The 26908-nt window shown below is 56.5% G+C and overlaps 2 protein-coding genes across 3 annotated transcripts; one reads left to right on the top strand and one right to left on the bottom strand.

Annotated features, from left to right (window-relative positions):
• The first annotated feature begins 453 nt into the window (after positions 1-453).
• Positions 454-8460, top strand: CHADL (chondroadherin like). Its single transcript, XM_058309136.1, has 7 exons — positions 454-461; positions 2124-2304; positions 3249-5090; positions 5428-5594; positions 6195-6390; positions 7688-7741; positions 8359-8460. Exons 1-7 carry the CDS (start codon positions 454-456, stop codon positions 8458-8460), a joined length of 2550 nt encoding a protein of 849 aa, XP_058165119.1.
• On the bottom strand, positions 7579-26536 carry L3MBTL2 (L3MBTL histone methyl-lysine binding protein 2). 2 transcript variants are annotated; one of them, XM_058309180.1, is made up of 17 exons: positions 26390-26536; positions 24203-24437; positions 22642-22775; positions 20911-21034; positions 20011-20090; positions 18336-18453; positions 17938-18072; positions 17568-17656; positions 14232-14463; positions 13698-13774; positions 13471-13575; positions 12677-12824; positions 12180-12262; positions 11593-11827; positions 11044-11109; positions 10056-10172; positions 7579-9537 (listed from the first exon to the last, which is right to left on the bottom strand). In XM_058309180.1, exons 1-17 carry the CDS (start codon positions 26411-26413, stop codon positions 9437-9439), a joined length of 2103 nt encoding a protein of 700 aa, XP_058165163.1. In that variant the 5' UTR covers positions 26414-26536; the 3' UTR covers positions 7579-9436. The 2 variants fall into 2 exon arrangements, with proteins under 2 accessions (XP_058165163.1, XP_058165164.1); XM_058309181.2 differs by having other exon boundaries at positions 26276-26476.
• Positions 26537-26908: the final 372 nt, after the last annotated feature.

Raw genomic sequence — 26908 nt, 5'->3', positions numbered from 1 at the left:
AGAGGTCCCAGGTTCAGTTCCCGGTGCCTCCTAAGGAAACAAGGAAGATGAACAGACCCAGCAAGTGCAAACAATGAAGGGGTGGGGAGGAATAAATAAATCTTCAAAAATAAATAAATGAATAAGAGCATCCTGCGAAGAGGAGAAAGCCTGCAGCTGACCTGCAGACTGGCTCTGGCGGCCCTTCCCTGCCAGACCTGGCCTGGATCTCTGACTGCCCACCTCAGGCCCTGGGCCGGCGCTGGGCAGGAGGCCCTGTAACTCCAGCCGCTGCTCCACCCCCCTCACCTCAGCCCTGGGACGCCGGCGGGGCTGCGACAATGCCTTCCATTCAGTGCTGCCCCCGCTGCCAGGCCTGAGGCTGGGAGGCGGGCTCCCGCGGGGTCCAGGCGGGGAGTGCTGCCGGCCGCTCCCAGTGCTGTGCCTCCGGGCTGGATGGGCAGTGCCAGCAACATGGAGGGGTGAGTCTTTGGGCCCCGGGGCTTAAGGGGGTGCTTAGAGCAGATGGGTGGCCACAGGCAAGCCCCCGCCACTCTCTGGGCCTCTAAGAGGTGGGGAACGGGGGGGGGGGCTCTGGGCCCTTCCTGGCCTGAGATTCCACACGCGTCCGCCTGAGGTGAGCTCTGAGGAGGCCGGCGTGTGGGAATGCAGCTGCCCCGTGGGCTCCCATGGATTAGCCCTTCAGGGCTTGTCCTGAGAGCCCAGCAGCCCCCTGCTCCCTAGACGCTTGCCCCTTCAGGGATCTTTCCCCACCGGGCTCCCTCCCCTGCGCCACAGCCTTCGCCACAGGCTCTGAAGAAGGCCACCAGATCAAGGCAGCGGCTGGACCCTGGGACCCAAAGGAGAGACAAAAAAGAGTGACAACCCAGTGAGCAGAGATGGGGCAGCCCGGCCCAGAGACCAGGAAAGGCTGCTTAGGGCCAGTGACACAACTGAGTGGGTCAGGCAGCGTCGAGGGAGCCGGGAGTAACTAAAGAATTTGCGTAGATTATGGCTGGGGAGACAGGGAGTCAGGACTTTCTACTGAAGGCAATGGGGAGACGCTGAAGCATTTTCTGCCAGTGTCATGGTCCCGTTTTGGAAAGGTCTCTTTGGTTGCTGGGTGGTAAGCAGGGCATAGGAGAGGATAGGAAAGCCATGGGGGTAGAGGCTGGCCTGTAAGAAGCAATGGGCAGAGGCTGCGGTTGTGAGGTGGAAGGGTCTAATAGGGGATGGAGGGAGAGAGGGATGGATGGATGAGAAGACAGATGGATGGGTAGGTAGGCAGGTGCAAGGATGGATGGATGAAAAGTCAGTAGATGGACAGATGGGTAAATGCATGACAGAGGGGTAAGTGAATGGATAGATGGAGTGGGTGGGTGGGTGGATGGATGAACAGTCAGGTAGATGGACGTGTGAGTGGATGGATGGACAGATGGGTAGATGGACAGAGCGGTGCTTGGATGGATGGGTGGATGGACAGGCGAATGGATGGACCTTGCCCAAAGTACACTCCAAATCCATCCCCTTGGTTCCCCTGATCCCCGTCCAAATAAGCTAGATGGTAATAAGATGAAGGGAGGACAACAGGGAAATAAATAGAGGAGAGAAGAGGCCAGAGCTGCCCTGCTTGCCCTGTCAGTGCGGCTCTAACAAGTCCTTAAATCTCCCTCGAGCACCAGCCGCACAACTGGTCCCGCTCAGGCTGGCCTCGTCACTTGGGGCCACTGCCATGCATCTTCTCCACGTGGGTGCCATCTTGCTCCCCGCTCAGGCAGCCAGAGCTGTCTGAGGACGGGCTGCTTCTCCATCACCAATCTCACGCTGGGAGCCTCACCACAGCTGTGGCCATGCTCTGAGCCCCAACGTCTTTCCCACATCCAACAAATCCTCAGAGCCACTTGGGAGACAAAGGGACTCTCTGGGGACCTTTGAGCCTCAATTTTCCCAAGTGTAATGCAGGGCTGATAACAGAACCTCCACCACATAGCGGGTGGAGGGCAACGCCAGGGGCCTTCTCTGGGCCGAAAGGAGAAAAGTGCCTGAGGGGCTCTGGGACGAGAGACAGCACTGTGGCTGTGGCCCAGTGAGTGGACAGCGTGGGGTCCCTGTCCCTGTGGACAACCGGCCCTCGCTGCTCCCAGGCACCAGAGCTCCACCCACTTCTTCTGGGTGCTGCTGCTTCCACTGCTGCTCCTGCCGCCGGGCCCGGCTTGGCACGCGGCCGCCCAACGCTGCCCACAGATGTGCATCTGCGACAATGCCAGGCGGCATGTGACCTGCCGGCACCAGAACCTCACCGAGGTGCCAGACACCATGCCCGAGGTCAGCAGGGGGAAGTGGGGCCGGGGGAAGAGCCAGGCTGGAACCTGGGGGTCCACGGCTGCCTGGCTGGGAGAGCGCATGGGTGACTTGACTTCTCTGAGTCTCAGTCTTCTCGCCTGTAAAATGGGGAACAATACTAACCAAGAACAGGGCTATAGCCTGTCTAAAAGCCTTACTATGTGGCTGGAACAGGTAGTTGACCTAGAGGTAAAAAATGATGGATTCATTACAGACTCTGGCAGGGACTGGGGCTGCCATAACAAAGTACCACAAACTGGGTGATTTAAAGCCACAGGAACTTCCTCTCTCACAGTTCTGGAACCTAAAAGTCCAAAGTTAAAGTGTCAGCAGGGCGGCGCTTCCTCGGGAGGCGCTAGGGGAGGATGCTTGCTTGCCTCTTCCAGTTCTAGGTGGCAGCGCCGCTCTACTCTCTGCCTCCGTCTTCACATGGTCGACTCTGAGTCTCTCTATCCAAACTTCCCTCACTAGTCATGGAAGATTTAGGGTCCACACTAATCCAAGATGACCCCATCTTCACTAATTCCATCTGCAAAGACCCTATTTCCAAATACAGTCACATTCTGAGGTTCTGGGGGGACAGGAACGGGAGGGTATTCAGCCCAGTACGAGGGCTCAAAATGTGGTCTCTGCCCTACGACATCATGAGCTAGTGGAGGAGAAATCAACAGGCGGTGGCAATGCAACATGAAAAGCGCCCTAGTGGCTGGGGTGGAAGCTTCCTGGAGGAAGCATTAGGGAAGCTGCGGCCAGCAGGATGGAAAGAATGAGGAAAAGGCAAGGTGGGGGAGGGGAGGGAAGAGTGCCCCAGTGAGGGAACAGCACGTGCAGAGGCCTGGGGTTAGCGGGGGGGGGGGGGGGGGGGGGGGGGGGGGCACAGGCCAGTGGGGTCCCTGTGCCACTCAACCCGCCCTCCCCGCCCCCAGCTGACCCAGCGGCTGGACCTCCAGGGCAACGTGCTGAGGGTGCTGCCTCCAGCGGCCTTCCAGGCCCTGCCCCACCTGACACATCTGGACCTGCGGCACTGTCAGGTGGAGCAGGTGGCCGAGGGGGCCTTCCGGGGCCTGGGCCGCCTGCTCCTCCTCAACCTGGCCTCCAACCGCCTGAGCGCGCTGCCCCAGGAGGCGCTGGACGGGCTGGGCTCGCTGCGGCGCCTGCAGCTGGAAGGGAACCTGCTGGAAGAGCTGCGGCCCGGCACGTTCGGGGCCCTGGGCGCGCTGGCCACCCTGGACCTGGCCCACAACGCCCTGGTCTACCTGCCCGCCATGGCCTTCCAGGGGCTGCTGCGCACGCGCTGGCTGCGGCTGTCCCACAACGCGCTCAGCGTGCTGGCGCCCGAGGCCCTGGGCGGCCTGCCCGCGCTGCGCCGGCTCAGCCTGCACCACAACGAGCTGCAGGCCCTGCCCGGGCCCGCCCTGTCCCAGGCGCGCCGCCTGGCCCGCCTCGAGCTGGGCCACAACCCGCTCACGTACGCGGGCGAGGAGGACGGGCTGGCGCTGCCCGAGCTGCGGGAGCTGCTGCTGGAGCACGGGGCCCTGCAGGCCCTGGGCGCCCGCGCCTTCGCCCGCTGCCCGCGCCTGCACACCCTGGACCTCCGCGGGAACCAGCTGGCCGCCCTGCCCCCGCTGCAGGGCGCGGGGCGGCTGCGCCGGCTGCGGCTGCGGGGCAACCCGCTGTGGTGCGGCTGCCCCGCGCGGCCGCTGCTCGAGTGGTTGGCGCGGGCGCGCGTGCGGGTCGACGGTGCGTGCGGAGGCCCGCGGCGCCTGCGCGGAGAGGCCCTGGACACCCTGCGGCCTTCCGACCTGCGCTGCGCGGGGCCTGGGCGGGAGGAGGAGGCGGCGGAGGAGCTGGCCGCCGCCCGCGCCCGCGCCCGCGCCCCGACCCGGGCCCCCACGGGGGAAGAGGGGGCGGCCGGGCCGTGCCCGCGCTCCTGCGTGTGCGCCTCCGAGGCCCGGCACAGCGGCTGCGAGGGCCGCGGCCTGCGGGCGGTGCCCGTCGGCTTCCCCGACAGCACTCAGCTCCTGGACCTGAGGAGGAACCGCTTCCCTGTGGTGCCCCGAGCGGCCTTCCCCGGGCTGGGCCACCTCGTGTCCCTGCACCTGCAGCACTGCGGCATCGCCGAGCTGGAGGCCGGCGCCCTGGCGGGGCTGGGCCGCCTCATCTACCTCTACCTCTCTGACAACCAGCTCTCCCGCCTCAGCGCTGCCGCCCTTGAAGGGGCCCCTCACCTTGGGTACCTGTACCTGGAGAACAACCGCTTCCTGCAGGTGCCGGGGGCCGCCCTGCAGGCCCTGCCCAGCCTCTTCTCCCTGCACCTGCAGGGCAACGCCGTGGCCAGCCTGGGGCCTGGGGACCTGGCCGGGGCCCGGGCCTTGCGCTGGCTCTACCTGAGTGGAAACCGCATCAGCCACGTGGCCCCCGGGGCACTGGGCCCAGCTCAGGAGCTGGAGAAGCTGCACCTGGACGGGAACCAGCTGCGAGAGGTGCCCACCGGGGCCTTGGAGGGGCTGCTTGCCCTCCAGGAGCTGCGGCTGTCGGGGAACCTGCTCAGGGCCCTGCAGGATGGGGCCTTCCGCCCTGTGGCTGGGTCACTGCAGCACCTCTTCCTGAACAGCAGTGGTCTAGAGCAGGTGGGCACAGGGCGTGTAGGGACACAAGGCCACACACTGCTGGCATTCTGTCTACACACATTTGCTGTCCCTCAATGCCAGGCCCTGGGCGTGGGGACCCTGAGATGCAGCACACTGCCACGGCCTACAGGAGCTCAGGTGTGGCGACAGACCAGGGGAAACCAGTGCCTCATGGCTAGACACTTGCCCGGGGGGGCACTGGGGAGGGAGGAATTTGGGTCATGGGGCTGTCTGCTCTTGTACACATTGACGGCAGGGCCGGAGCCCCTGAGAAGCTTTGCCATTCATCAGGTTGGGGTTCGGGCACAGCAGAAAAAGCTGCCAACTGGCCTTCGGGTGACTTGGGAAGAGCAAGTGCTTTGGCATCAGACTGTCCCAGGTTTCAACCCTAGCACCTTGGGCTGCCCAGCTTCCCCTCTGCTGGGGGTGGGGTGCCCTGTGGAACCTCACACCCGGCCTGGCTGCCTCTTTGCAGGTTTCTCCTGGGGCCTTCTCAGACCTGGGGCCTGGGCTCCAGAGCCTGCACCTGCAGAATAACCGGCTGTCGGCCCTGCCTGCCCTGCCCGCCCTCACCCGGCTCGAGCTCATTGACCTCAGTGGCAATCCCTTCCACTGCGACTGCCAGCTGCTTCCCCTGCACAGGTGGGCACCGTGACATCTCGGTCAAGCCCCCGCTATCTCCCTGGGGGCACGACGCCTGTGGCCTGCCAGAGCTAGGCACAAGTGAGCCCCTCCCATGGTCAGCTGCCCTTCCTGGGGAGTCGGCCTGCATGGGACTTGGGGAGACAGTGCTGAGCCTCGACCCTCACCCACAAAGTGGGAAAACTCCATCCTGCCTACTGGGGTGGGAGACTAACGTTCACTGGCACCCAGTAAATATGCATTTTAAGTAATTCTCCACGTGGGCAGGTTGACGTGGGATCAAACCCTGGCTCTGTGATTTAGTGGCTGTCTTTCTTTGGGCAATCCACATAACCTCTCTGTACCCATGTCCTTGTCTTGTGAAGAGGGGGGCAATAATAATCGTATCTACCTCCTGGCCGTGGCAAGAATTAGATTAGCCTCTGTAGACTGGTAAGCACTTTGTAACTGACTGACTCCAGGAAGGGGTCAGGGGCTTGAAGTGGCCTGGCCAGGGTCACACTCTGGTAAGCAGCAGAGCTGACTCCCACCCACAAGGCCACCTGCCCCAGATTCCTCCCTCGCCTCAGGACGGTGCTCAGCCAGCTCTTTCCTCCTCAGGTGGCTCACTGGGCTGAACCTGCAGGTGGGGGCCACCTGTGCTGCCCCTCCCAGTGCCCATGGCCAGAGGGTGAAGGCTGCAACTGCCGCCTTCGAGGCCTGCCCAGGTGCGGCTGCCAGGAAGGTCAAGCGGATGCCGGCCCCCAGGCCCAGGGCCAGGACCCCCTTCAGGGGGAGGCAGCGGGTATCAGACAAGGTGGGCAGTGGGGCTGCTGGGGGGAGGCCTGGGTGGGCAGAGCTGCCATCTAGAGCCCCAGGTGGCAGGGCTTAGACTTGCCAGTAACGTCCAGCCGCTGTCCCCTCGCCCCCCCCGTTGTCTGCTCTCTGTGTCCATTCACTGTGTGTTCTTCTGCATCCGCTTGCATTATCTGGTGGAACGGGGAAACTGCGTCTTTTTTGTTGCATCATCTTGCTGCGTCAGCTGTCCGTGTGTACAGTGCCATTCCTGGGTGAGCTGCGCTTTTTTCATGCAGGGCAGATCTTGTGGGGGCACACTCCTTGCACTTGCACGTGGGGTACCCCTATGCGGGGGCGCCCCTGCATGGCACAGGACTCCGCTCAGGCAGCACTGCACATGGGCCAGCTCACTGCACAGGTCAGGAGGCCCTGGGGATCGAACCCTGGACCCTCCATATGGTAGGCAGATGCTCTATCAGTTGAGCCACATCCGCTTCCCCAGGCTGGGTTTCTAAGGAAATCATCAGGTGCTGTTCCATCCCTTGGGCAGTGGCATTTCCCATCACCCCAGCACGTCCATACTTCATCCCATAGTCACTTTCTGTGATCTGGTCTTTTCTGGGCCAGGTGTGTGGGAAGCGACTCTGCCACAGGTTGAGCCCCGCTGTGGCTTACACTCACCTTCCTGAAATGCCCACTCAGAGCCTGGGCTGTTGAATCGTGGCCCTGGTTTCAGAAATGCTTCCTTTGCTTGCTGTCCTGAGTGCAGAGGCCTGACTGGGTAATGGGACACACGAGGCACAGGCTTCCTCAGTTGTCCTATTTCATCTTCTCAGCACCAGTGAGCAGTAAAGTGTTCCCAGTCAGGGCGCCGAGGCGTTCAGCTCCACCCATGGCAGACACAGTGAGGCACAACGTTCACTTGGGGCCTTGAATACAGGTTTCCAAGAGGCCACTGTTTCCATCTCAGACAAAGTGACCTTTAGGCACAAACACAAGCTCTGCACACTCATTCATCTCAGTCTGTGCTGCTTTGGGGGAACTCACAGTCTTGGGGTTGGGGGGGGAGTAGGGATGACAGAAATGTATGGATGGGGAGCTTGTGAGAGAATTCTTTGCACCCTTCGTGTATTAACTCATTTAATCACAATCCTCTGTGGGAGGTGGTAGCAGAGTATCGTGCTGCAAGTAATCTGACAAAGCAGACTTCAACAAGTAAGGAATTTATTTGTCTGATACAAGAAGTTCGTGTGGAGAGGCCAGGCCAGGGCTGGCACAGCAGCTGAACACGAACTTCTGCTCTGCCATCCTTACAGGTGACTTTCGTGCTCATAGCACCACCTGCCATTGTTTCTTCATTCAAGAAGGAGGTAGGGGCAAGGGGCCAAAATAGCCTAGATACCTGCTCTTCCCAGAGGCCCTGCCCAAGAAGTCTTCCCAAAGCTCTCAGCTAGAATTGGACCCCTTCTGCAAGGGCATCTGGGAAGAGGAGATCTTTTTAGCTGGACACATCACCCTGAACAAAAGCAGGGTTCTGTGAGCAGGTGGCAGAGCCAAAGTTCACACCCAGGCCAGCTCCCTCCACGTATCCTGTCCCCAAGGAATAAGGCTCCGTCCTCCCTTGGAGGTGGATGGCCTGACCTGTCACCACCGGAGTTGCGGGGTGTGATGCGCTGGGGGACGTGGCCTTCTGCCTGAGACATGCTTCAGTCCTGGGGGCCTCACTGTATTCCAAGGCCTCTTTGCTTTTTGAGGCACCTGGGCTGGGCTAACAGGCTGCCTTCCTGTACTGTGTGGGGCCACCCAATGTGATTAGCAAAGGAAAATGAAGTTCTCTGTGAACCTGCCTGGAAATACCCCAGGCCCATGACTAGAAACGTGCTCCCCTTAGCCAGTCACCCTATCTCTGGGATGAAACCAAACAGCCTGAGTAACGAGCAAACCCATGGCAAGGAGAGGGTGTGAGCAGCCTGACTGCTCCTGGCAGCTGGACAACATGGCTGCAGCCCTCCAGAGCCACCTGACGCAGCGCCACCTCACCCCAAGCACAGAGGAAGAGGGCCCAGGACTGAGCCCACCCCCACCTTAGGCTCTGGGCAGAAGAGTTACTGAGGAGATAGGATTGATCATAGAGGCAGTTTCAAAATGAGACTAACTAGAATTTGGGTGGACAGCAGGGGAGCTTCTAGAATGTTGTTTCAAAGAGTAGTAAGTATTGAAATGTTGAGAACATGGGCAGTAAGGGAAAAAGAGCCATGTTTCCCTTTTTTATCCTTCCCTCCAAGAGACACTGCTGGGCTAAGGGCCCCTCTGGCAGGGCCTGCCTCTCAGCTGGGACCCTCTCGCACGCAGGGGCCTGAGCTCACCTGCCTATCCTGCAGCGCCTGGCAGCGAGCTCCCTTCCTGCCTAGTCTGCACCAGCTAGCACAGGGCGGGGGTGGCATCCTTCCCTCCATAGGCCCCTGCAAGCTTCCCTACCCAGGGAGCAAACCTGCCCTCTCCCCCACCGTTCCTCTTAGGAAATAGGCGTCAGTGCTCATGCCAGCAGAGGAAGTCAGGGCAAACTCATGAGCTGCTGAGACCCACATCCTGGTCACTGCTGCCCGCCAGAGCTAGGGGCCTGCATAGGATGTCCCTGGGGTGCTGGGGGTACAGCATCAACCCAGGAGGCCAGAAAGGCAGATCTGCTTGGCTAGCCCCGTGGGACCAGGCAGCGGCTGTAGCCTTCACCTCACTCAGGCCACTCCCTCGGGCGCCCCCCACCCCTGGCACTGGTGGAAGATGGTGGGTGTGAGGCTACTCCATGGACAGCAGGCAGTCTGGGCAGCTTGGTGGTGAAGTCGGGACTCTGGCTGGACACGGAGCTGCTCACAGGCAGCCCCAGCCACATAGGCCCTGCCAAAAAGGAGGGCAGAGGCAAGCTGGTCCTCCAGTGCCCGGCCCTCGCAGCATCAGGCAGAATTTGTGCAGAAAGGCTCGGACTCCAAGCTGAAGTGGGCTGGAGACACGGGAGAGGGCCCCGGGCTGGCTTCCAGTTAGGTGACGAGGCCGGCGGCAAGGCAGGCTCAATCCTCTGTCTCCTGCTTGATGTGTTCGAGGGGCACGGGCAGCTCGGGAGCCTTGTCAGGTGTGTTCGGGTGCTCCTCCTTCACGGGCACAGCAATGACTGAGAGGGGAAGGGGCAGGCCGGGGAGAACACAGCAAGTGTACAAGTAGCTCTGAGAAGGGCAGGAGCACAGGCAGCTGGGAAAGCCCTCGGCTCTGGCTCCCACAGATGGGGTCCTCGGGCATGAGGTGGGAGGCTGGGACCATACTTTCACCCTCCTGCAAGCCTGTGTGTGGTGGGGGGCAGCAGAGAGGGCCCAGCGCCATGGTCATACCCCAGCCAGGCAGGCTGTGCTGGAGACAGTGGCATCTGCCAGTCTGCCACCCACTTGGGGGCAGGGGTGGGGATGGGGGTGGGGGTGAATGGGTTGAGGAGGAAGAGGATAGGCCCGAGGCCCTAGTTGGAGAGGGGCAGTGTTTGGAAGCTCTCCAGGCCCAGTGGTTTGAGGAGGGTGGCTTGGTACCCAGAAAATTCCCTTCACACTTGACTTCACTCTCCTGTGGCAGGTGCGGAAGGAGAGGAGCCGCCTCTGAGTCCGGGAGTGGGGCTGGCCCTGCCGGCTCCCCGGTGCTGCTTACCCTCATCAGGAACCGGCTCGGACGCCGGCTTCTCTGCGGCCTGCAGGTCCTCTTCCAGCAGGGGCTTCTTGGAGCCCTGTCTGAGGGGCCGGGTCTTGGTGGGCAAAATTCGTTTCCCTTTAAATAAAACTGGAATCAAACTTGCACCAGGTGCCACTTGGGGAACAGAAGGCCTGGCTTCAGCTCTGACATGACCCCGCACAGCTGTGTGCCCTTGGGCGAGCTCCTAGAGAAGCCGGGGCTCAGCGCGGTCCTGATGGGTGCCTTCCTTGTTGTGAGCCTCAGTTTCTTTACCTGTAACAGCCAAGCTTCCTGCCTCCTCCAGTCGACGAACTCCACACCCTCACACTCCATAAGCTGCCCAGGGACCTCGCCCATTTCCTCTCTGCCCCATTTTGGGACACCATCTTTTCTGCATGGTGCTGGGTACTGGAGACCAGCTCACCACAAGCCTGTGGCTCAGGACGGCTCTGCCTTCTCCCGCTCTCAGCCCCTCTCCCACCTGCCGCCTCTCACGCTGAGCCCCCGAGGTTGGGGCGGAAGTGGTGTCCAGCCCGGGGAACGACACTGCCTGCCCCCGACGGCCAGGTGCAGGCTGAGCTCTTGGCAGCCTGTCCTCTCTGCTCCCACCCCGCGAGGCAGCCAGGAGGGAAGCATGATGGCCTTGGAGAGACAGCGTTCTCTTCCATGTCCACCTGCCCCTTTCCTTGAAGACAGACTGCCCAGGAGGCCCTGCTGACTTCTCACCACGGGCGTGCCCTCGCCCCTCTCCAACACAATCATGTCGCTTTTCCACGGCACACTAACCACTTGGATTCCCTATTTTATCCTCTGGGTCCCCAAAACACAGAGAGCAGGGCAAATGGGGTCAAAGGGCAAGGAATAGGCAATGGGGAAGGACAGTGAAGAGAGCGAAGGAAGTGAGATGGGCTGACTCTCCCCTCCGCTCCCAGGGCCACCAGCCCAGCTGCTCTGAAGCATCACTTACTTTTCTTCCCAAATTGTTTCTTTTTCTTCTTTGTGGCCTCTTTGGCTTTCAGAGGTGTGGTTGGCTCTGTTGTTCAAAGACAAGGGCAAAAGGAGTGAGAAGAGAGCCTCTGCCCACAGGGTGGAGGCCCCTCCCGAGGTCCCTGCCTCCCCACGGCCTTTCCTCACACACAGGACACCCTAAGAAGGGAAGCCAGAGTGGGGCAAGGACAACAGGGTAGGGCAAGGGCCAGAGAAGGGCTGGAGAGTCGCTGTCCCTTCTTCCCACCCTTGCCAGTAGAGCTGCTGGGGGGCCAGGGTAGTTTACCTGGGTGCCCGAGGGCACGCACATATGACAGAATGGGCAAGATCAAGGAAGGAGCTCTGTGGGCCAGAGGGAGAGGCAGACAGAGAAGTCAGGGCGGAGGTGGGGGCACGAGGGCCGCTCTCTTAGGCAGGGGCCGTGAGACTTGGTGATGCCACGCCAAAGAGCACAAAGAGCGGGCACTGGCAGGAGGAAGAGAGAAAAGGAAGGAAATGAAGAGCCCCTGAGGGCAGCAAGCGCGCCGACCTGTGGCCACCGGTGGCTGGAGCTGGTAGCCGGTGAGCTCGCACCAGCCCACGGGGTAGATGTCCGGAGACTCGCAGTCCACCCACTGGTCATACTCGCTGTCCCAGCCGTCGAAGTGGATGCTGAGGAGCCGATGCACCACCCGCTTCACCGTGGCCACGCAGATGAGCCGGGGCTCCATCAGGTCCACGGCCTCCAGCTTCATGCCCACCTTGAAGCCGTGGCTGGGGCAGTCCTGGGGGCAGGGAGAAGGCAGTTGCCAAGCCAGCCCGGGGGCCTCTGACGGAACTGGGGGAGGGCCTGGGCTGGCACTACAGAGTGCCTGGCGGGGGTTCCTTTGGACAGTGATCCTACTGCACTTCCTTCCCAGGTACGAGCTCCTCCCTATGGAAAAGAGGCTGGCTAAAGTGAGGCTCCGTTGAGTGTCTTGTCAGAGTTCAGGACTTCTCCCCAGAAAGGGACTGATCTCAGCAGAAGAGATCCCAGAAAAGGGAAGGGGATGGAGCAGTTGCCCCCAACAGCAGGCAGCAGGGCAGGGTGGGTCCCCAGGCTGCTCCCGGTCCCTGGCTCCATCTTCAGCCTCTCACCATGTTGAAGAGTCTTGATGGAGCTGCTCTTGACATGGTCTTTTCCAAGTAGGTCTCCCAGTTGAAAGTCTGTGCCTCGTACCCTGGAGGAAGAGAAAGCTAGGATGCTGAGGGAGAGGAGAAACAGGAGGGGGTGGGGGGTACTGTAGCTTGGTTGGTGCTCCACCTGAGTCTCCCAGCAGCCTCTGCCCACATCCCAGGCTGCTACCTGCTCGAGACCACACGCCCTGCTTGTGTAGACTGTTCACTGCTCAAAGGGACAAGAGGGGGCTCTGCTCACAAGCCACATGCGGGGGTGTGGCCACCTCGGCCTGGAGGAAAGTCGGCCAGGCAGCGTAAGGGCAAGGCTGGCCCTCTGTCCCTGTCACCTCTCCAATACACCCTGGGATTCCAAGCTCCAGGGGTCTGACCTAGCCAGGAATTTGGGCCTGTGGCCTCACCTGCCCCTTCGTGCTGGAAAGGGGCCAGCACACAATGCGTGGCCTCACCAGGCTCACCTTTTGGAGGTGTCAGCTCAACATCATTCTTCTGGCAGAAGGTGGCTGGGAAGATGGCATGGGAGGAGGCATGGTAACAGAACCAGTCGGAGCCATCTGTGGAGGGCCCCCCATCTACACAGATCATCAGGTAGCCGTCCAGGAGAACCTAGGGCATGGGGGTGGCAGCACACAGGGTGATGTGGGGCAGACCGGGGGAGCTGCACCCCCTCCCAGGGCAAGGTGGCTATGGTGAGGGCAACAGCAAACAGGTCCAACTGTATCTCGGGGCAGAGCCTTCCCTGGAGTACCCTGAGCTCCTCCTTTGAAGCACTTCTGTAATTACACCTTTGTGACAGCAGGTGCCATGCCGGCAGGGGCAGGGTCTGTCTGGTCTGTCGCCACATTCTGTGGTGAGCTCAATGGACAAGTGAGCAGTGTCCTCCAGGAGGCCTAAGGCTTCCGCAGCAACGGAGGAAGTTAGGAACAGTCAGCCCAGCTGTGGCTCTTGGCTGCACCAGCACTCAAAGGAGGTGGCAGGCCAGTGGGAGGGCCCCGGTGAGGTGACAGCAGGCCTCCACCTGACAGGACCAGGCTCAGGCCAGCTTCCAACAAGCACCTGTCCAACCATCTTTGGACCCTGGCATGAAAGAGATTCTGAGCAAGGAGCAGATAAACACCCTACTCGCAAAAATCAGGAACCTAGGTACAAACCGTCGTTGAGAAGGTAAATGGACATCTCCTTGGCCCCAAGAGCCCACCTTCAGTGGTGGACGGCGCTCTGCCACCGTCCACTGCCCTCACAAGTGGCTCACCTTGCAGATGGTTGCCACGCAGATGTTGCCCAGATTCAGGGGATCAATAGCCTCCAGCTTCATCCCCTCCTCAAACCAACCGCCTTCCGTGTAGACAGCTCGTACCTTAAGGGAACGGGGCAGTTGGGGGCTCTCTGGGTAGGCCAGGGGGAAGGGCTGAGGGGAAGCAGGCCTGGGACGGGAACAGGCAGGGAAGAGCCAGGGTCTTCTGGCTGGAAGAGACTCACCTTCTTGAAGAGGTAAGGAACTGCGTCGCAGTAGATTTTCCGGAAGGTGGGATGATGGGCCATGTCACTGCGCCTCTCTTTTGGGGCGATGAGAGGTGGCAGAGGGAGTGAAGGAGAGAAAGGGAGTTGAAGGTAGCTACAGAGCTGTCTCTCTACACCTGCACCCAGAAATGAGGGGCTGGCCTGCGCAGGCTGTAATCTACATTCCAGCACCCCCTGCTCCACCTTCCCCACCAAACGAGAGGACAGCCCAGAAAACACCAAGAGCTCCCTGAAGGGACTTTTCAGCCCCCCTTGGGCGTGGCTGCCCAAGGGACCCAAACTCTTCTCACACCACTTGAGAGGAAGCTCGGGGGCCTGTGGCATCTCAGTTTAAATCTTGATTTTACCATCAGTCAAGCCCCTTACCCTCTCTGTACCTCAGTACCCTCCTCTGCAGAACGGAGAAGGGTCTCTACCTCCTGGCATTCCATGAGGCCCAGAGAAGGTGCTCCCATCCGAGCCCAGAGGTGCTCTGCCTGGGGCTCTGCTAACCTGACATCTTGATGCCGTGGCCCACACGCCGTGACCAACCCACTGGGTGGATCAGGGGGCTCCACATGTGGCACCAGAAATCGTCGTCACTGTCCCCATCCTCATAGAGGAGCCGCAGGCGCCCCCCAATCACCGTGTCCACCACGGCCATCCGGGTGCGGGACACCTGGGCCTTGTCCACCACCTCCAGCCGCATGCCCTGCCGAAAGGGGTACTTCATGCTCTCCGCCATCTGAAAAGACACCGCGGCAGGCTGCTGAGGGCACGGGCCCCATGCCTTCCTGCTCTGTCTCTTGAAAGTAACCCAAGGACAGAGGCCCTCCACCCCCCAGGTTCAACCCTGGCCCCCAATTCCCTGACCAACCGAGGGGAAGGCGGACAGCCTACACCGTGTGCCGCTTCTCCCCTGCAAAGGGCCAGCCGGGCGATTTGATGGGCATCACAAAGCCCAGAGACTGAAGAGACTGAGGCAGTGACCCACCAGATCACAAGAGCTCACCAGTGCCAGTGCTGGGCCTCGGGCCTGGTCCCTGGTGCCCAGCCTTGGGCCTTCACGGAGCTCTGCACTCTGATCCCACGGTCACCCCAAGTCTCCTCTACCTCTGGCCACCTCTACTGATGCCACATCCAAGACTTATGTCCAGAGGAGTCCCCTGTGCCTCTCTATCTGATGATAGCCCTGAGCCCATGGGCTGTGGTGCCCAGCTGCCTTCAGAGCTCCTCGGGAGCATCTCTGTCTCCCCTCTAACCCAGCAAAGGACAGTGACCCAGAGGCCCATGGCTGCTCCACAGAGAGCCACAAGGATGGGTGAGGGAGTAGAAAACGATTCTTCTTTCATTGCTGGGACTCTGGTACTGCCCTGCCTGGAGCAGAAAATGGGCTTGGGGAGCTCGGCGGGGCTTTTCCAGGCCTGGGGCATTGCTGCTCAGGGAGAACCAGCCCTGGCCCAGGAATGGTCAGGACAGGTGGAGCCCCAGCAGTGCTAGTTCAAAGCCTGCCAGGAGGGAAGCATCGCCGACGTCACAGAGCGGCCAACAGGAACCAACAGGGCTCTGAACCAGACCCATCCTAGGGCCCACACCTCAAGGCTAGAGGACATCCCGACACCAAGGCCCCGTCCTCACGCCACAGGACCTCATTTAGGAGAGAGGTCCCTGGGTGGGGGCCACCTGAGCCATCTTACCCACCTGGCCTTTCCCCACCCATTCCCTTCCTCTGCACCTACCCCCACGCAGCCCCCAATCCAAAACACTTGATGATGCTTATTTGTTTTGGTTATACACTGGCACTTGAGGTCCTTAAGGGCAGAACCTGGGTTTGATTAGTTTCTATGTCATCAGCTCCAAGTACATAATTAGGCACAGTATAGTACTTGGTAAATGCTTTTTTCCCTTTTCTTTCCCAAATGAATTAATGAACAAATGCACACTTGACCTTGGCTATCAGGTCATTCATTCAAAACATTTGTTTTGACTTGCAGCTACCTTCACAAACCCACCCCTTTCTTTTCCTCCCCACTCAAAGTCTTCAGAGGGGACTGGCAAGCCAGTGAGTACGACCGAGTCCTCGCTATGGGCAAGGCCCTGTCCCCGGCAGGCTGTGCTCCCCATGCCAAAGCACTCAGCACTTTTTAGGGTCCTCCTCCCAGGGGCCTTCCAAGGGGCCATGACAACCCTTCTGGACTCCTCCTTGACTCAGAACTGAGTGCATGGTGCCCTCCCATTCTCTCCCATGTCCTCTTCTTGCCCCAGCCAGGGGCAGGGGCTAGGGCAGGGCTGTCTAACTCTGCTCTTGTAGCCCGTCCAGCATGTGCGCAGGACGGCCAGTCAGGGGACCTGCTGACTGCTCCCGGGCCTGGAATCAAGCTTCTTCCAACTGAAGCAAAAAGGGGTCACCTTGGTACCCCTAGTGGTCTGCCCCCCACCCCAGCACCTGCCTCATCTTAGCGCAAGGGCCAGCTGAGAAAATGTTAATGATCATCTTCAATCACCAAATTTGTCCACTACAAGGTACTATGGGAAATACAGGAGAAAAAGCTTATGGTTTTGTAGGAGAGAGACTATGGAGGACATGAAAAGATAATCAACATATGGAGAGAGAAATAGCAAACAAGTGGTATCCTGTAAGGCCAAGTAAAGGAAAAATCATTTCTGGTTTGCGGGTGGAAAAAAAAGTCAGAGTATACTTCTTCGAGGTCTCTGAACCACTCCTTGCTGAAGGGCAGCTCTCTACTCGCAAAGCCCATGGACTGTACCCTTTCCACCTGGTGTCTGATGCCTTGGGACGTGGTCCCAAGTTCTATTCCACCCACACCCTCCCCATCAAGGCTCAGTTCAAATGCCCTCTGAGGCCACAGGGCAAGGTAAGTCCCGTGCTGGGGCAGGGCTTGCACTTCACTCTCCCTGCACGGTGCTGGCATTCTTACCCAGGGCAACACAGCAGTGCACACCGTGTCTCTCCCATTAGGCAGATGGCAGGTGTGGTCCAGGCGCCTATGGGTGAGAGCCCACACTGAGAGGTGGGAGAAACTACATTTGCTCTGTATACCCTTTTGACCCCTTTGAATTTTTGCCATGTGTATGTATTATTTTTCAAATTAAGGAACTATATAATATTTTAAAATTAAAGCGCAGGGGAGTAGATGTGGCTCAAGTGGTTGGGCACCCGTCTCCCACACAGGAGGTCCCAGATTCGGTTCCCCATGCCTCCAAAAAACACAAAAACAATAAGCAAAACAAATGATAAAACCAACTCAGGGAAGCCGATGTGCCTTGGTGGTTGAGCACTGGCTTCCCACAGAAGCCGAGACCTCAAAAAATGAAAAAATAACATTTAAATAAACAAATAAAGAAAGAAAGAAAGTGCCACACAGATGATTCCGAGGCACAACCGTGGTTCAAAACAAGGCTACTGTAGAATTAGTCATGTGCATGACATTTGTTTCCTCTGCCAAACTAGAGATTCCTGGATGGTGTGGTCTTTTATTCTTTTTATTCCCCACTGTGCCTGTATACAGCAAGTACTTAAATCTATCGAATGAACCCTCCTCAGCAATGCGGTGAGCAAAGGCAAGGATCTGGAAGAGCAAAAGGCAGACAAAGCTATGTGATCGACGCAGCTGGTCAAAGGCGTTTGACCTTAGGCTGGCAAGGCAGATGGCAACCACAAGGTGGCAGTTTGACACCATCCTTGAGAAACAAGGAGCCACTGAAGATTGCCAGGCAAGGGAGTCTTGGGGAAAGAAAGACCCAACTAGTAGCAAGAAGGATGGATTCAAACAGAAGAGGGGAGGGGAGGAAGACGGGGTGGGAGATCCAAGGGGCTCGCTGCCAGACCTTGATATGGAAATCCACAGGCAGGGTCCTGGAGCCCACCAACTGCTTCATGAGGTAGCCCTTCCAGTCCGTGAACTTGGCGTGGATGGCTGCAGGACAGAGGCGGGGTCCGGGTTACCAACTGCCCCCACCCGCAGCGGCACCAGGGCTGACCCAGAGGTCAGGAGAGGACGGACAACCAGGCCTAGGGCGGTAGGTTATGCCATCGTACAAAGGTAGACATCCAGCTCAGATCTGCCACAGGGCCTCTGGGACGGGGAAGGGCAGGAAGCACGGAGGAGCGGGCTCTGTTCCGGTATAACCTAACACCGAGGGCTCCCCCTCCAAAGCCCTAGAGGAAGCAGCCCAGAGAAGGTTCTCACTGACTCACTCCGTGGGGGCACCAGGATCTTGCTGTTGATGGCACACCAGCCGATGGGGTGGACATCCACAGTTCCCAGGTTGCACCAGAAGTCATGGCTGGCATCATTTTCAAAACCTTCATACCGGAGCAGCACCCGATACCCTGACAGGAATAGGGGGACCAGCAAGAGAGAGTGGCAGGGGGAAAGGAACATTCTTAAGCTTTTCTACTTCTCTAGCCTAAATGAAATTTTCCACTGCCTATGCCAAGAATGCCTTCCAGGTGAATGGGTCCCTGTTCTCTACCAGTCACAGCCAAAACAAAGCCAGGCCACTTACTGGAAAAGCGTTATGGCACAGTGGTAAGACCCCTTCTAGAGATGTTACTCTCTTGACACATCCCTGACCTGGCCAGCGGCCACTCACCGGCAGCCTGGATGACAGTGGCGATCCAGTAAACCCGGCTGGGGAGCACGGCGTCGCTGTTGAGCACCTCCACCTTCATCCCCTTCATCACATCCTCCCACTGGTCATAGAGTGGGACCTGGGCAGGGAAGAGGGAGCTGTCCAGGCCGCCAGGGAAGTGGCTGCCCTCACGGCCTAAGGAGCCATCACCCCCTTCACCTCCACACCTCTGCTTTTCACATCACCCGATGCATGTAGAAAGCCGGGCCCTAGAGATGAAGATGAACAAGACTTGTCCACTGCCCTTGAAGAGCTCAGTGGGGGCACGATGGGGTGGCGGGGAGCAGGGGAGACAGTCCCGAGTTCTGATCCTTACAGGATCACCTACTAGCTGTAGGATCTTGGGCAAATCACAACCTTGCTGAGCCTCAAGTCCTTTGTCCGTGTGGTGACAACAGTGCCCACACTTCCTAGTGTTCCCACTGCTCAAGGGGCAAACGCCACCTCCTTCTATCCACGCTCAGACCTGTGTGGTGCTATCATCTCAATATACGCCTGCCACCCTGCCACGTCTCACGGAACCGTTTACCCACACATGGGGCAGGTGCTCTTTCCACCTCTCCAACCCACCCTTCCCTAGTAAAATGAGCCGGCTCGTTGTGGTTGCCCTCCAATATCTAACCCCCACTTTGCTGCCAATGGGACCTTGATTCTCCTCAGGGAGATTCACCTTATTTTCATTCTCAGCCCTGGCTGAAGCCACTAAGCGCGTCTCATTCCATTCCCCTGGCCAGAGATTGATTCACCACAGAACCTAGAACTGGTCAGGCCACATAATGCACACCATGGCAGGGTTTTATAGAGAATATCGGCTCATTATGTTAAATGCATATATAATATAACTCCCCTGGAATGAGAACACCGGGACTAGAGAACTGAGAGCCAAAAAGGGTTTCCCCACTCTGGGAAAGATGTGCAGCTTCGTTAGCAATGCAGACGAGCTAAGTTAGAGTCAAGAACCTGCATTTCAGAGCAGTTAAGAGAGGCTAGAAAGTCCATTTACTCTGGTCAGGCGACTCCTTCAGGGCCAAAAGAGGCTGCCTCCAGACCTCCTGGGGCTTAGGAAATTTGTTAGAAAGACAAAGCACGAGAGAGCTGCCACAGGTTTCTCTCAGAGCCTGCAGACTACCACAGGCCAGGGCTGCTGGCTGTTGAGTTCTTCCAGGCCAACCCGGCCTTCAGCCTTCTGGCTCTGCAGTGGGAGGGGTCAGATGTGGCTCAAGGAGGCAGCCAAGTAAGCCTCCTGGGGACCAAAGGTACCAACCTTTCCAAGGGAAGACACTCAAAATGGGGCGAAGGTGGGAGAAAGGGGGGCTTCTGAGTTGGAAAGATCCTTAGATAGCAACGAGCACAAACCTTCATTATGCAAATAAGCCAAATAGTAGTGACCTCTGAGCCCAGCCCAGTCAAGCAGGGGCAACGCCCTCAATAAGCAGGTGTGGAGGGTTTTTGATCAGAAGTGGGCGGTAAAGGGACAATGGGGCTAGTGGCAAAGCCGGGCTTCCCCAACCCGCACCTCACCACTGCTCTCTCCCAGGTGTGACACCGGGAAGCAGGTGGGTGACATTTGCCTGCCAGAACCAGAACAAGCAGCCCCATCCCAGCCTCTCCCACCCCTCATCTCCAGGCCACTCACGTGTTTAAAACAGCTGACAGGAGCAGCTTTGTAACTGTGATCCTTCAGGAACTTCCCCCAATCGAAACCCAAGACCAGAGCTGCAGAGCAGAGAAAGAAGAGCCTGGAGGGTGGGGACTGGCTCTGAGGACCCCGCAGGGGCTGCAGGTCCTCTGGACCACTCCCTGCAGCAATCTGACTGCCAAGTCCACACTGAGGTCACCTTGGCCCAGCAGCCCCACTCTGACTGCACAGCCCCCTACACGCCCCCATACCTGGCCCACCAGTGGCCATCAGAGCGGCTAAGGGCAGAGGCCGGGACTCCCAGTGGCAGAGGAAACATGCAGGGGGAAATTTCCCTCCCTTATTCCCCTGAGGAAAGAGGGAAATTCAAAGGCCCTAGGGCTTAAATTCCTCAGACCTCCCCCAACGTCTCCTTGGCCACACCCAGTCTCCACCTGTGGGAGGTGCTCACACCTGCGCCCCTCCAACTCTCAGCGCCAGCGCAATTTCAGTCAGAAACTCAGACTGACTACGGAGGAGATGCTTTGTGTTTACACGTAATTTGCTTAGAAATTGCTACACAGAAGAGAAAACAGTCCCTTAACCCACCGTCCCTATCCCCACACGCCCTTCAAACTAGATCTGGGCTTTCAGTGCCCCAGGGAAATAGAAGCCAGAGGGCTAAAAAGCAAAGAGAAACAAAAGAAGGTCATTTCCTGGCGTTGGAATCCTCCAGAGTAAGCTCCCGATGACGGACGGGATTTTCAGGGGGTAGTTTCCATAATACCTAACGAGTAAGCCTGGGTCACGGGAGGCTGGCCATCTTTTTCATTCCCCACTCCTGGGGAGGGCCACCCTTAGTCCTGGCCCTCCTCTGACCCTAGCAGCTTTCCAGGTACCAGTCCCCCGTCATCTTACCGTCTTGCCCTGTGGGTGTCCCATCTGCTAGCTGTCCAGTCCCTTGGGAGTGGAGGAAGGCCCCAATTTTGGCAGACCAGGCTGCTTTGTGCAGAACTTTGGCTTTCTTGGTAGGTGGTTTTCCCTGAGGAAAGAAGAGAGATGTGTAGCCTAGTGGCTGACAGCGGCTCTGGATTGGATTGCCTAGGTTTCAATCTTGGCGGTTAGACAAGTTAACCAACTCTTTTGGGATTCCGTTTCTTCATTTGTAAAATAGGATGATGATAATAACAATGCTTACCTGGGAGAGCGAGAACAAGAATTTGAGCTTAGCTATTGTTCGGCAGGGGAAGGACTGGGGGTCAGCTGAGCTGCAGAAAGGGGGGTCCACTTTTAAGTGAAGTGCACTCTCTCTAGTGACTTCAGCTCTCACCCGTCTCCTTCTGCCTTCACTTCCCCAGATCCACGGCTGAAAATGGGCTTCAAAGGTATCCGAGAATGTCTTGAGCCTGCAGGCACCCCTGCCTTTCATCATGCTGCCCCGAAGGGTCCTCACCCAAAGGTCCCTGATCTGGTCTGTACCTTATAATTTCAGCACTGATCAGAAAGGCCAGGGAATTTATTAAAGACATAAGTGAACAGAAATATGGGTTTAAGTTCCAGACAGACCTGGGTCAGATTACTGCTTTTAGATGTGTACCCTGGAGCAGGTTACTAAAATTTCTGAGCCTTTAAAAAGGGAATTTAATTTTTTTTTTTAAGATCATCAGTCGGATTGAGAGCCAGGCCTATAGCAAGCACCCAAATTGTAGTTATTGTAATATTACTATTATTAACTCTATGAGGAGAGGAGTTGTAGGCTATTAGGTTTTTTTCTCACTTCAACTAAAATCTGCAAAATAAGGGAAACAAGAGTAACTTGTGTGGAGCACACAGCAGGCTTGGCACACCACAACTTTCAACAAAAGCCACGTCAGTCAGTCATTCTCAAACTTTGCTCCACATTAGAATTACCTGGGGAGCTCTTGAAATTCTATGTCCAGGCCACATTCCATCCCAATTAAATCAGAATCTGTGGGAGTAGGACCAAGGGGGCGTATTTTGAAAGCTTTCCAGGATTTCAACGGGCAGCCCAGGTGAAGAATCGGTGCTGCAGATGAAAGCCACAGTGACTACGAAACACAAGGCTGAGATTTGGGTTCCAGCCTCTGTTCTGCTGATCTCTTCCTAAGAGCCACACTACGGACATCATTCTCTCTCTCTGGACCTCAATAAATATGTGAGTTAGACAGCATACCTCTAAGAATGCTTTCATCTCTACAATTCTTAGAAATTGAATAAGAATTTCAAGGCACCGGGCCAGAGATAAGGCATCAACTTCCTGAACCACCAGTGTTGGTGGAGACCAGTGCTGGTGGAGTCGTGTGCCTGTTTTCTAGCTTCCTTTCAGAGTATTTGTAGAAGTGTGGTGCAAAGACCAAGGGAGTCAGACATCCCCAGGCTTGTTTATAACCCACTGACTACATCAGACTCTGGGGGATGAGGGTGGGGAGTGGAAGGAAGCTCCAGAAATCTGCCTTTAACAAGCAGATTCCTCTGCCCTCTAAAGTTTGAGAGTACAAGAGATGCCAGGAAGTTTTCAACCTCAGGCAGCCACAAGCCAAGCCCTCTTGGCCCCCTGCCCTCAAAAAGTTGGACTCCTGTCTCACCACCCAGGGTCCTCAAGGGGTTTTCCATGGGACAGCCTCTCACCTGTAATCTAGCCAAGATACTGGCTTTCTTGGAGTTGGAGGAGTAGCTTCTGGAGCAGGAGACACTGCAGAATCTCTTGGTCTTAGAGAAGAAGGCTTCTCTAGTGCCCACGATACCACACATCTCACAGACAGCTGGAAAGAGAACTTAGCGCATGACTCACCAGACACAGCCAGCCCGCATCAACCGAAATGACGGGCCCTTCAAACTCTGGGCCCTAAGGTGAGCCCCATCCGCAATAAAGCTAACTGGATTAGAATAAGAGGAAGAGAAGGAGGTGCCGGTGTGCCCCAAATCTGAATCTGAATCTGTTTTGCCTTAGGTAAGCCTTGGCTCTAAGTGTCAACTGTGGGGCTAAGGAAAATCCACAAGGACCACCAGGGAAAGAGATGAGTGCTGGAGAGTATGCAAAAGAGGAAAATGAGAAAAGAAGAAATAAATTATAGGGAGAGAAAGTGCCACAAAGTGCTTAACCTCTGTGGGCCTATTTGTTCATCTTTAAAGTAAGTAGACTGCACTCTGAATTTGAGAAGCTTTTAAAAATGCCCAAGCCAGAAGATTCTAATGATTGGTTTATGGTGGAACACTGGCATCTGTAGTTTGGTAAAAGCTCCCCTGGTGATTCTACTGTGCAGCCAGATAGATGGTCTCTAAAGGTTCCTTCTAGATCTAAAGTGCTATGATTCTAAGAAAAGGGAAGAAACAAGGTAGAAGAGACAAAGATAAAAGAGAGAGAGGAAAAGAAGGTGAATAATTAGAGAGGAAATAAGATTCTACCTGCAGAGTATTAGATTACTCTTTCTCAAGAGTCTCGGTACCAGGGGTTGGGAATGTCATCAGACTGTCCAGCCTGCCTCTTCTCACAGGCAACCCACACTCTGGAGGCGCTAATACAGGGGTCCAGCAGCTGCCCAAGCAGAACACGTCTGAAGTCACCTGGCTTCCAGGTGATTGTGGGGATTCTTATCTGCCCCTCCCTGGTTCCCATCCTCTTACCCAGCGGTAACTTTAGTCCGGACTTCCTCCCTTCCCCTCATTTCCAACCCACAGGCGGTTTCTTGTCCCTTCCTGGATAGTAACCAGAATACTTTCGGTGTCCCCTCCCTGGTTCCCATCCTCTTACCCAGCGGTAACTTTAGTCCGGACTTCCTCCCTTCCCCTCATTTCCAACCCACAGGCGGTTTCTTGTCCCTTCCTGGATAGTAACCAGAATACTTTCCGTGTCCTATCTTCTCAAAAGCCAGGCTTAGAAATTCACCAGCCAATCATACAAATTGTAAATGTAAAAGCAGCACCTTGTTAATGACTGGCATCTACTATGTGTTGAACAAACATTAATTGTATGAAAGAATGAATGAAACCACAGCTGGAAATCATACTGTGATGGAGGAAATGACCCTTGTGGCTACATAGGATGCTTGTCTCCCTCCCAAGTCCATGCATCAATCCCTTAGGTATCAGATTAAACAGCCCTGGATGGCTCTCCCCATAAGGCCTGTATCCCCTCTTTCTCTACAACTCCCTGGCTCCTTCCCATTCACAGGGGACACTTTGAAGGCACCTGGCTCAGAACCACTGCCATCCAAGGAGCGGGGAGTCCCGGGGCTGAGCAAGTGCAGCGGGGAGGTAGGCAGCTCCCCTGCTTCCCGATCTTCATTTTCTGCTTCACTGGACTCCTCCAGATAGGAGCTGCTCTCACTGCCCACACTGCTGTTGTAACCCCGGAAACTGTCGTAGCCACCAAAGAGTTCCAAGTCGTCCTCTTCTTCCTCCATTGGTTCTGAAGATGGGGTTTCCTAGTAGGATGATATAAACCAAGCAAGAGGAACCATGGTTGGCTTAGTGGGGGGGGGGGGGGGGGAGAGGTTGCATCTCTGCTCTCAGCCCTCTTCCCTGTTCTTTGACAAATCAACACTTTGTGACACCTTCCAAATACCTTTTTTGCAAACACAGGATCATCACTCCTACTTATACGACAATTCAAAAGAATAGCTATCCAGGACAGAAAACACAAGTTAAGAATTCCCCAAACTCTTTCTATAGATTAACAAATGATATTCTAACATGGCTTGAATAGAATACAACAATGTGAAAATATCCTAAGATGCCACATGAAGACTTTCTGGGATAGAAGGTATATATGATAAACCCATTCAGGGAGCAAATGTAGCTCAAGTGGTTAAGTGCCTGCTTCCCATGTACGATGTGGTCCCGGGTTCAATCCCCGGTACCTTGTAAAAACAAATAAATTAAAAACAAAACAAAAAAACAACAGGCTTCCCCTTCAGCATATGTACACCAAAATAATCTTAACTTGAATACAATTTAAGTCAGGAAAAAGCAGTGTTACTTTGAGACCCAAGCTGCCCCAAGACAGGTTTGGGAGGCAGATGACACAGATAGCTTCGGCATAGTATCTGGACCACAGCTTTAGATTTAGTTCTACTAACTAGCTGTGAGTCCTTGGGCAAGTCATTTAACCTCCGTGGGCCTCAATTTTCTCATCTAAAAAATAAGAAAACTGGGTCACAGGAGTGTTGAGATGTCAACGAGATATCTAGTAGAAAAGGTGGGAAGAAGATGAAGAGTCTGGGCTGTGATCCAGGACTCAACGCTCTCTCTACCACTTATTAGCCTTATGACCTGCAGCAAGTCATTCTCTCCCAGCCTCTGTTTCCACATCTACAAGATGAGGATAATACACTCTACTTCAAAGGATTTGGGGGAAAAGAGTTAGTGCAGGTAAATCACTCAGAACAGTAACTTGCACAGAGTAAGCACTCAATAAATGTTGGCAATCATCATTACTGGTTAAAAGCATGGCTTCCCAAATCACATTTGCCTGGGTTTGAATCCTAACCCTACCACTTATTAACTGCGCTTTCGCGCAAGATATTTAACCTTGCTGCCCTCAGTTTCTTCATCGGTACAAAAGAAAGAATAACAAGCCTTCTTTAGAAGGTTGTTGTGAGGATTGAGATAAGATATGTTGAGCCTAGTTCTGGTCCAAGTAGTTCCTAACAGCGTTCAAAATTTGAGTTATTATTATCATTTTCCACTTTGGTGAGCAGTTTTAGGGCTATTCCACTTTCTAAGTGGAACTATATACGCAAATATGGTAGGAAGGAAACCGAATTCAAATGCAGGGTGCCCAGAAGCCAAATGGGTGGGTTAGTGGTTGTAGTGAGTAGAAAAGCCTAATAGGTAGGGTTTGGGAGCCTGACACACTTAGTGCCCACCCCCTTCGTTTTGCAGCTGTATGACCCTCCTAGGAGTTTGCACCACCTCTCTAAGCCTCAGTTGCTTTAGCCAAAGAACGAAACAATAACACGGGATCGTTGTGAGTATACCGACAGCGAATGCACGTGACCGGCCCAAACAGGGAGTGTTCACGAATCTTCGGTCGCCCCTCATTTCACACCAAGATGCGAAAGCCTCACAATCCCTAAAGAATACGGCCACAAGACGAGGAGCACAAAGGGAAGTTCCCGAGCGCTCAGATCCTGGACCCCGTTCCCCTCCTCCCAGGAGAGGCAGGCGCTCCTCTCTCCACTGCTGGCCCGAGGTCCTGCCACAGCAGTGGAGGAGCAAAAGGCAACGCCGATCGCTCCCGGCCGTGGGTCAGCACGACTACCTGTTTATCCACACTTCCACCCTCCAGGCGTCGCTGAAAGGCCTAAACAAGGGTTCGCCGGGCGAGGCTCTTGGGGTTCCCGTTCCCATTCACGCGAAGCCTTCTCCCTCTCACCTCGATGCCCCGGGGCTTCTCCATGAGACCTATCACACTTCCTTCAACCGTCACCAGGTGCAGGGAGCCATATTGGCCTCGCCGCTCTCCCCGAGCGCATTCATTGGCCAGCTCCCTGAGCCGCGGGCCAATCACGCTGCAGGAAAACGGGACAGCCGCTTCCGCGCTCGTCCGCACCCCGCCTCCCTCGGCGCGCCGCGGGGGGTTGTAGGACTTGTAGTTTCCCCTGCAGGTGCGCGGCTGGCAGTGTTGCCACAGCAACGGGAAATTAATGAAGACTTGACCCCGCCGTGCCCAGTGCGGACTGGTTCTCTTTACTCCACGCCGACCTCTTCCCCTCTTCCCAACCCTATTCTTCTTTAACCAACTGTTGAACCCCGTACAATAGTCAGGCACTGTGCCAGGCGCCAGGCATAATCCTTTGGACTTCTCAGTCTCTCTGGTGAGAAATTTAAGGTGCTCTTGGGCCGGGACGCCTAGCCAACGGGCTTGTTTCCAATTCAGGCAGAAACTGAAATA

Source organism: Dasypus novemcinctus, chromosome 12 (genome assembly GCF_030445035.2).
Source record: "Dasypus novemcinctus isolate mDasNov1 chromosome 12, mDasNov1.1.hap2, whole genome shotgun sequence".
NCBI classification, from domain to species: Eukaryota; Metazoa; Chordata; class Mammalia; order Cingulata; family Dasypodidae; genus Dasypus; species Dasypus novemcinctus.
Note: the sequence above shows the minus strand (reverse complement) of the source record. Positions and strands in the feature narration are given on the sequence as shown.

Excerpts from the sequence above, each read along its gene's own strand:
- CHADL (XM_058309136.1), top strand. Across the intron at positions 2,305-3,248 it reads TGCCAGACACCATGCCCGAG|CTGACCCAGCGGCTGGACCT; the intron begins GTCAGCAGGGGG and ends CCCCGCCCCCAG. Across the intron at positions 6,391-7,687 it reads GGCAGCGGGTATCAGACAAG|GTGACTTTCGTGCTCATAGC; the intron begins GTGGGCAGTGGG and ends CCATCCTTACAG.
- L3MBTL2 (XM_058309180.1), bottom strand. The coding sequence starts at position 26,413 with ATGGAGAAGCCCCGGGGCATCGAG. Across the intron at positions 14,464-17,567 it reads CTGTGGATTTCCATATCAAG|ATGGCGGAGAGCATGAAGTA; the intron begins GTCTGGCAGCGA and ends GTGTCTTTTCAG. Across the intron at positions 13,576-13,697 it reads TTCCTTACCTCTTCAAGAAG|GTACGAGCTGTCTACACGGA; the intron begins GTGAGTCTCTTC and ends CGTTCCCTTAAG.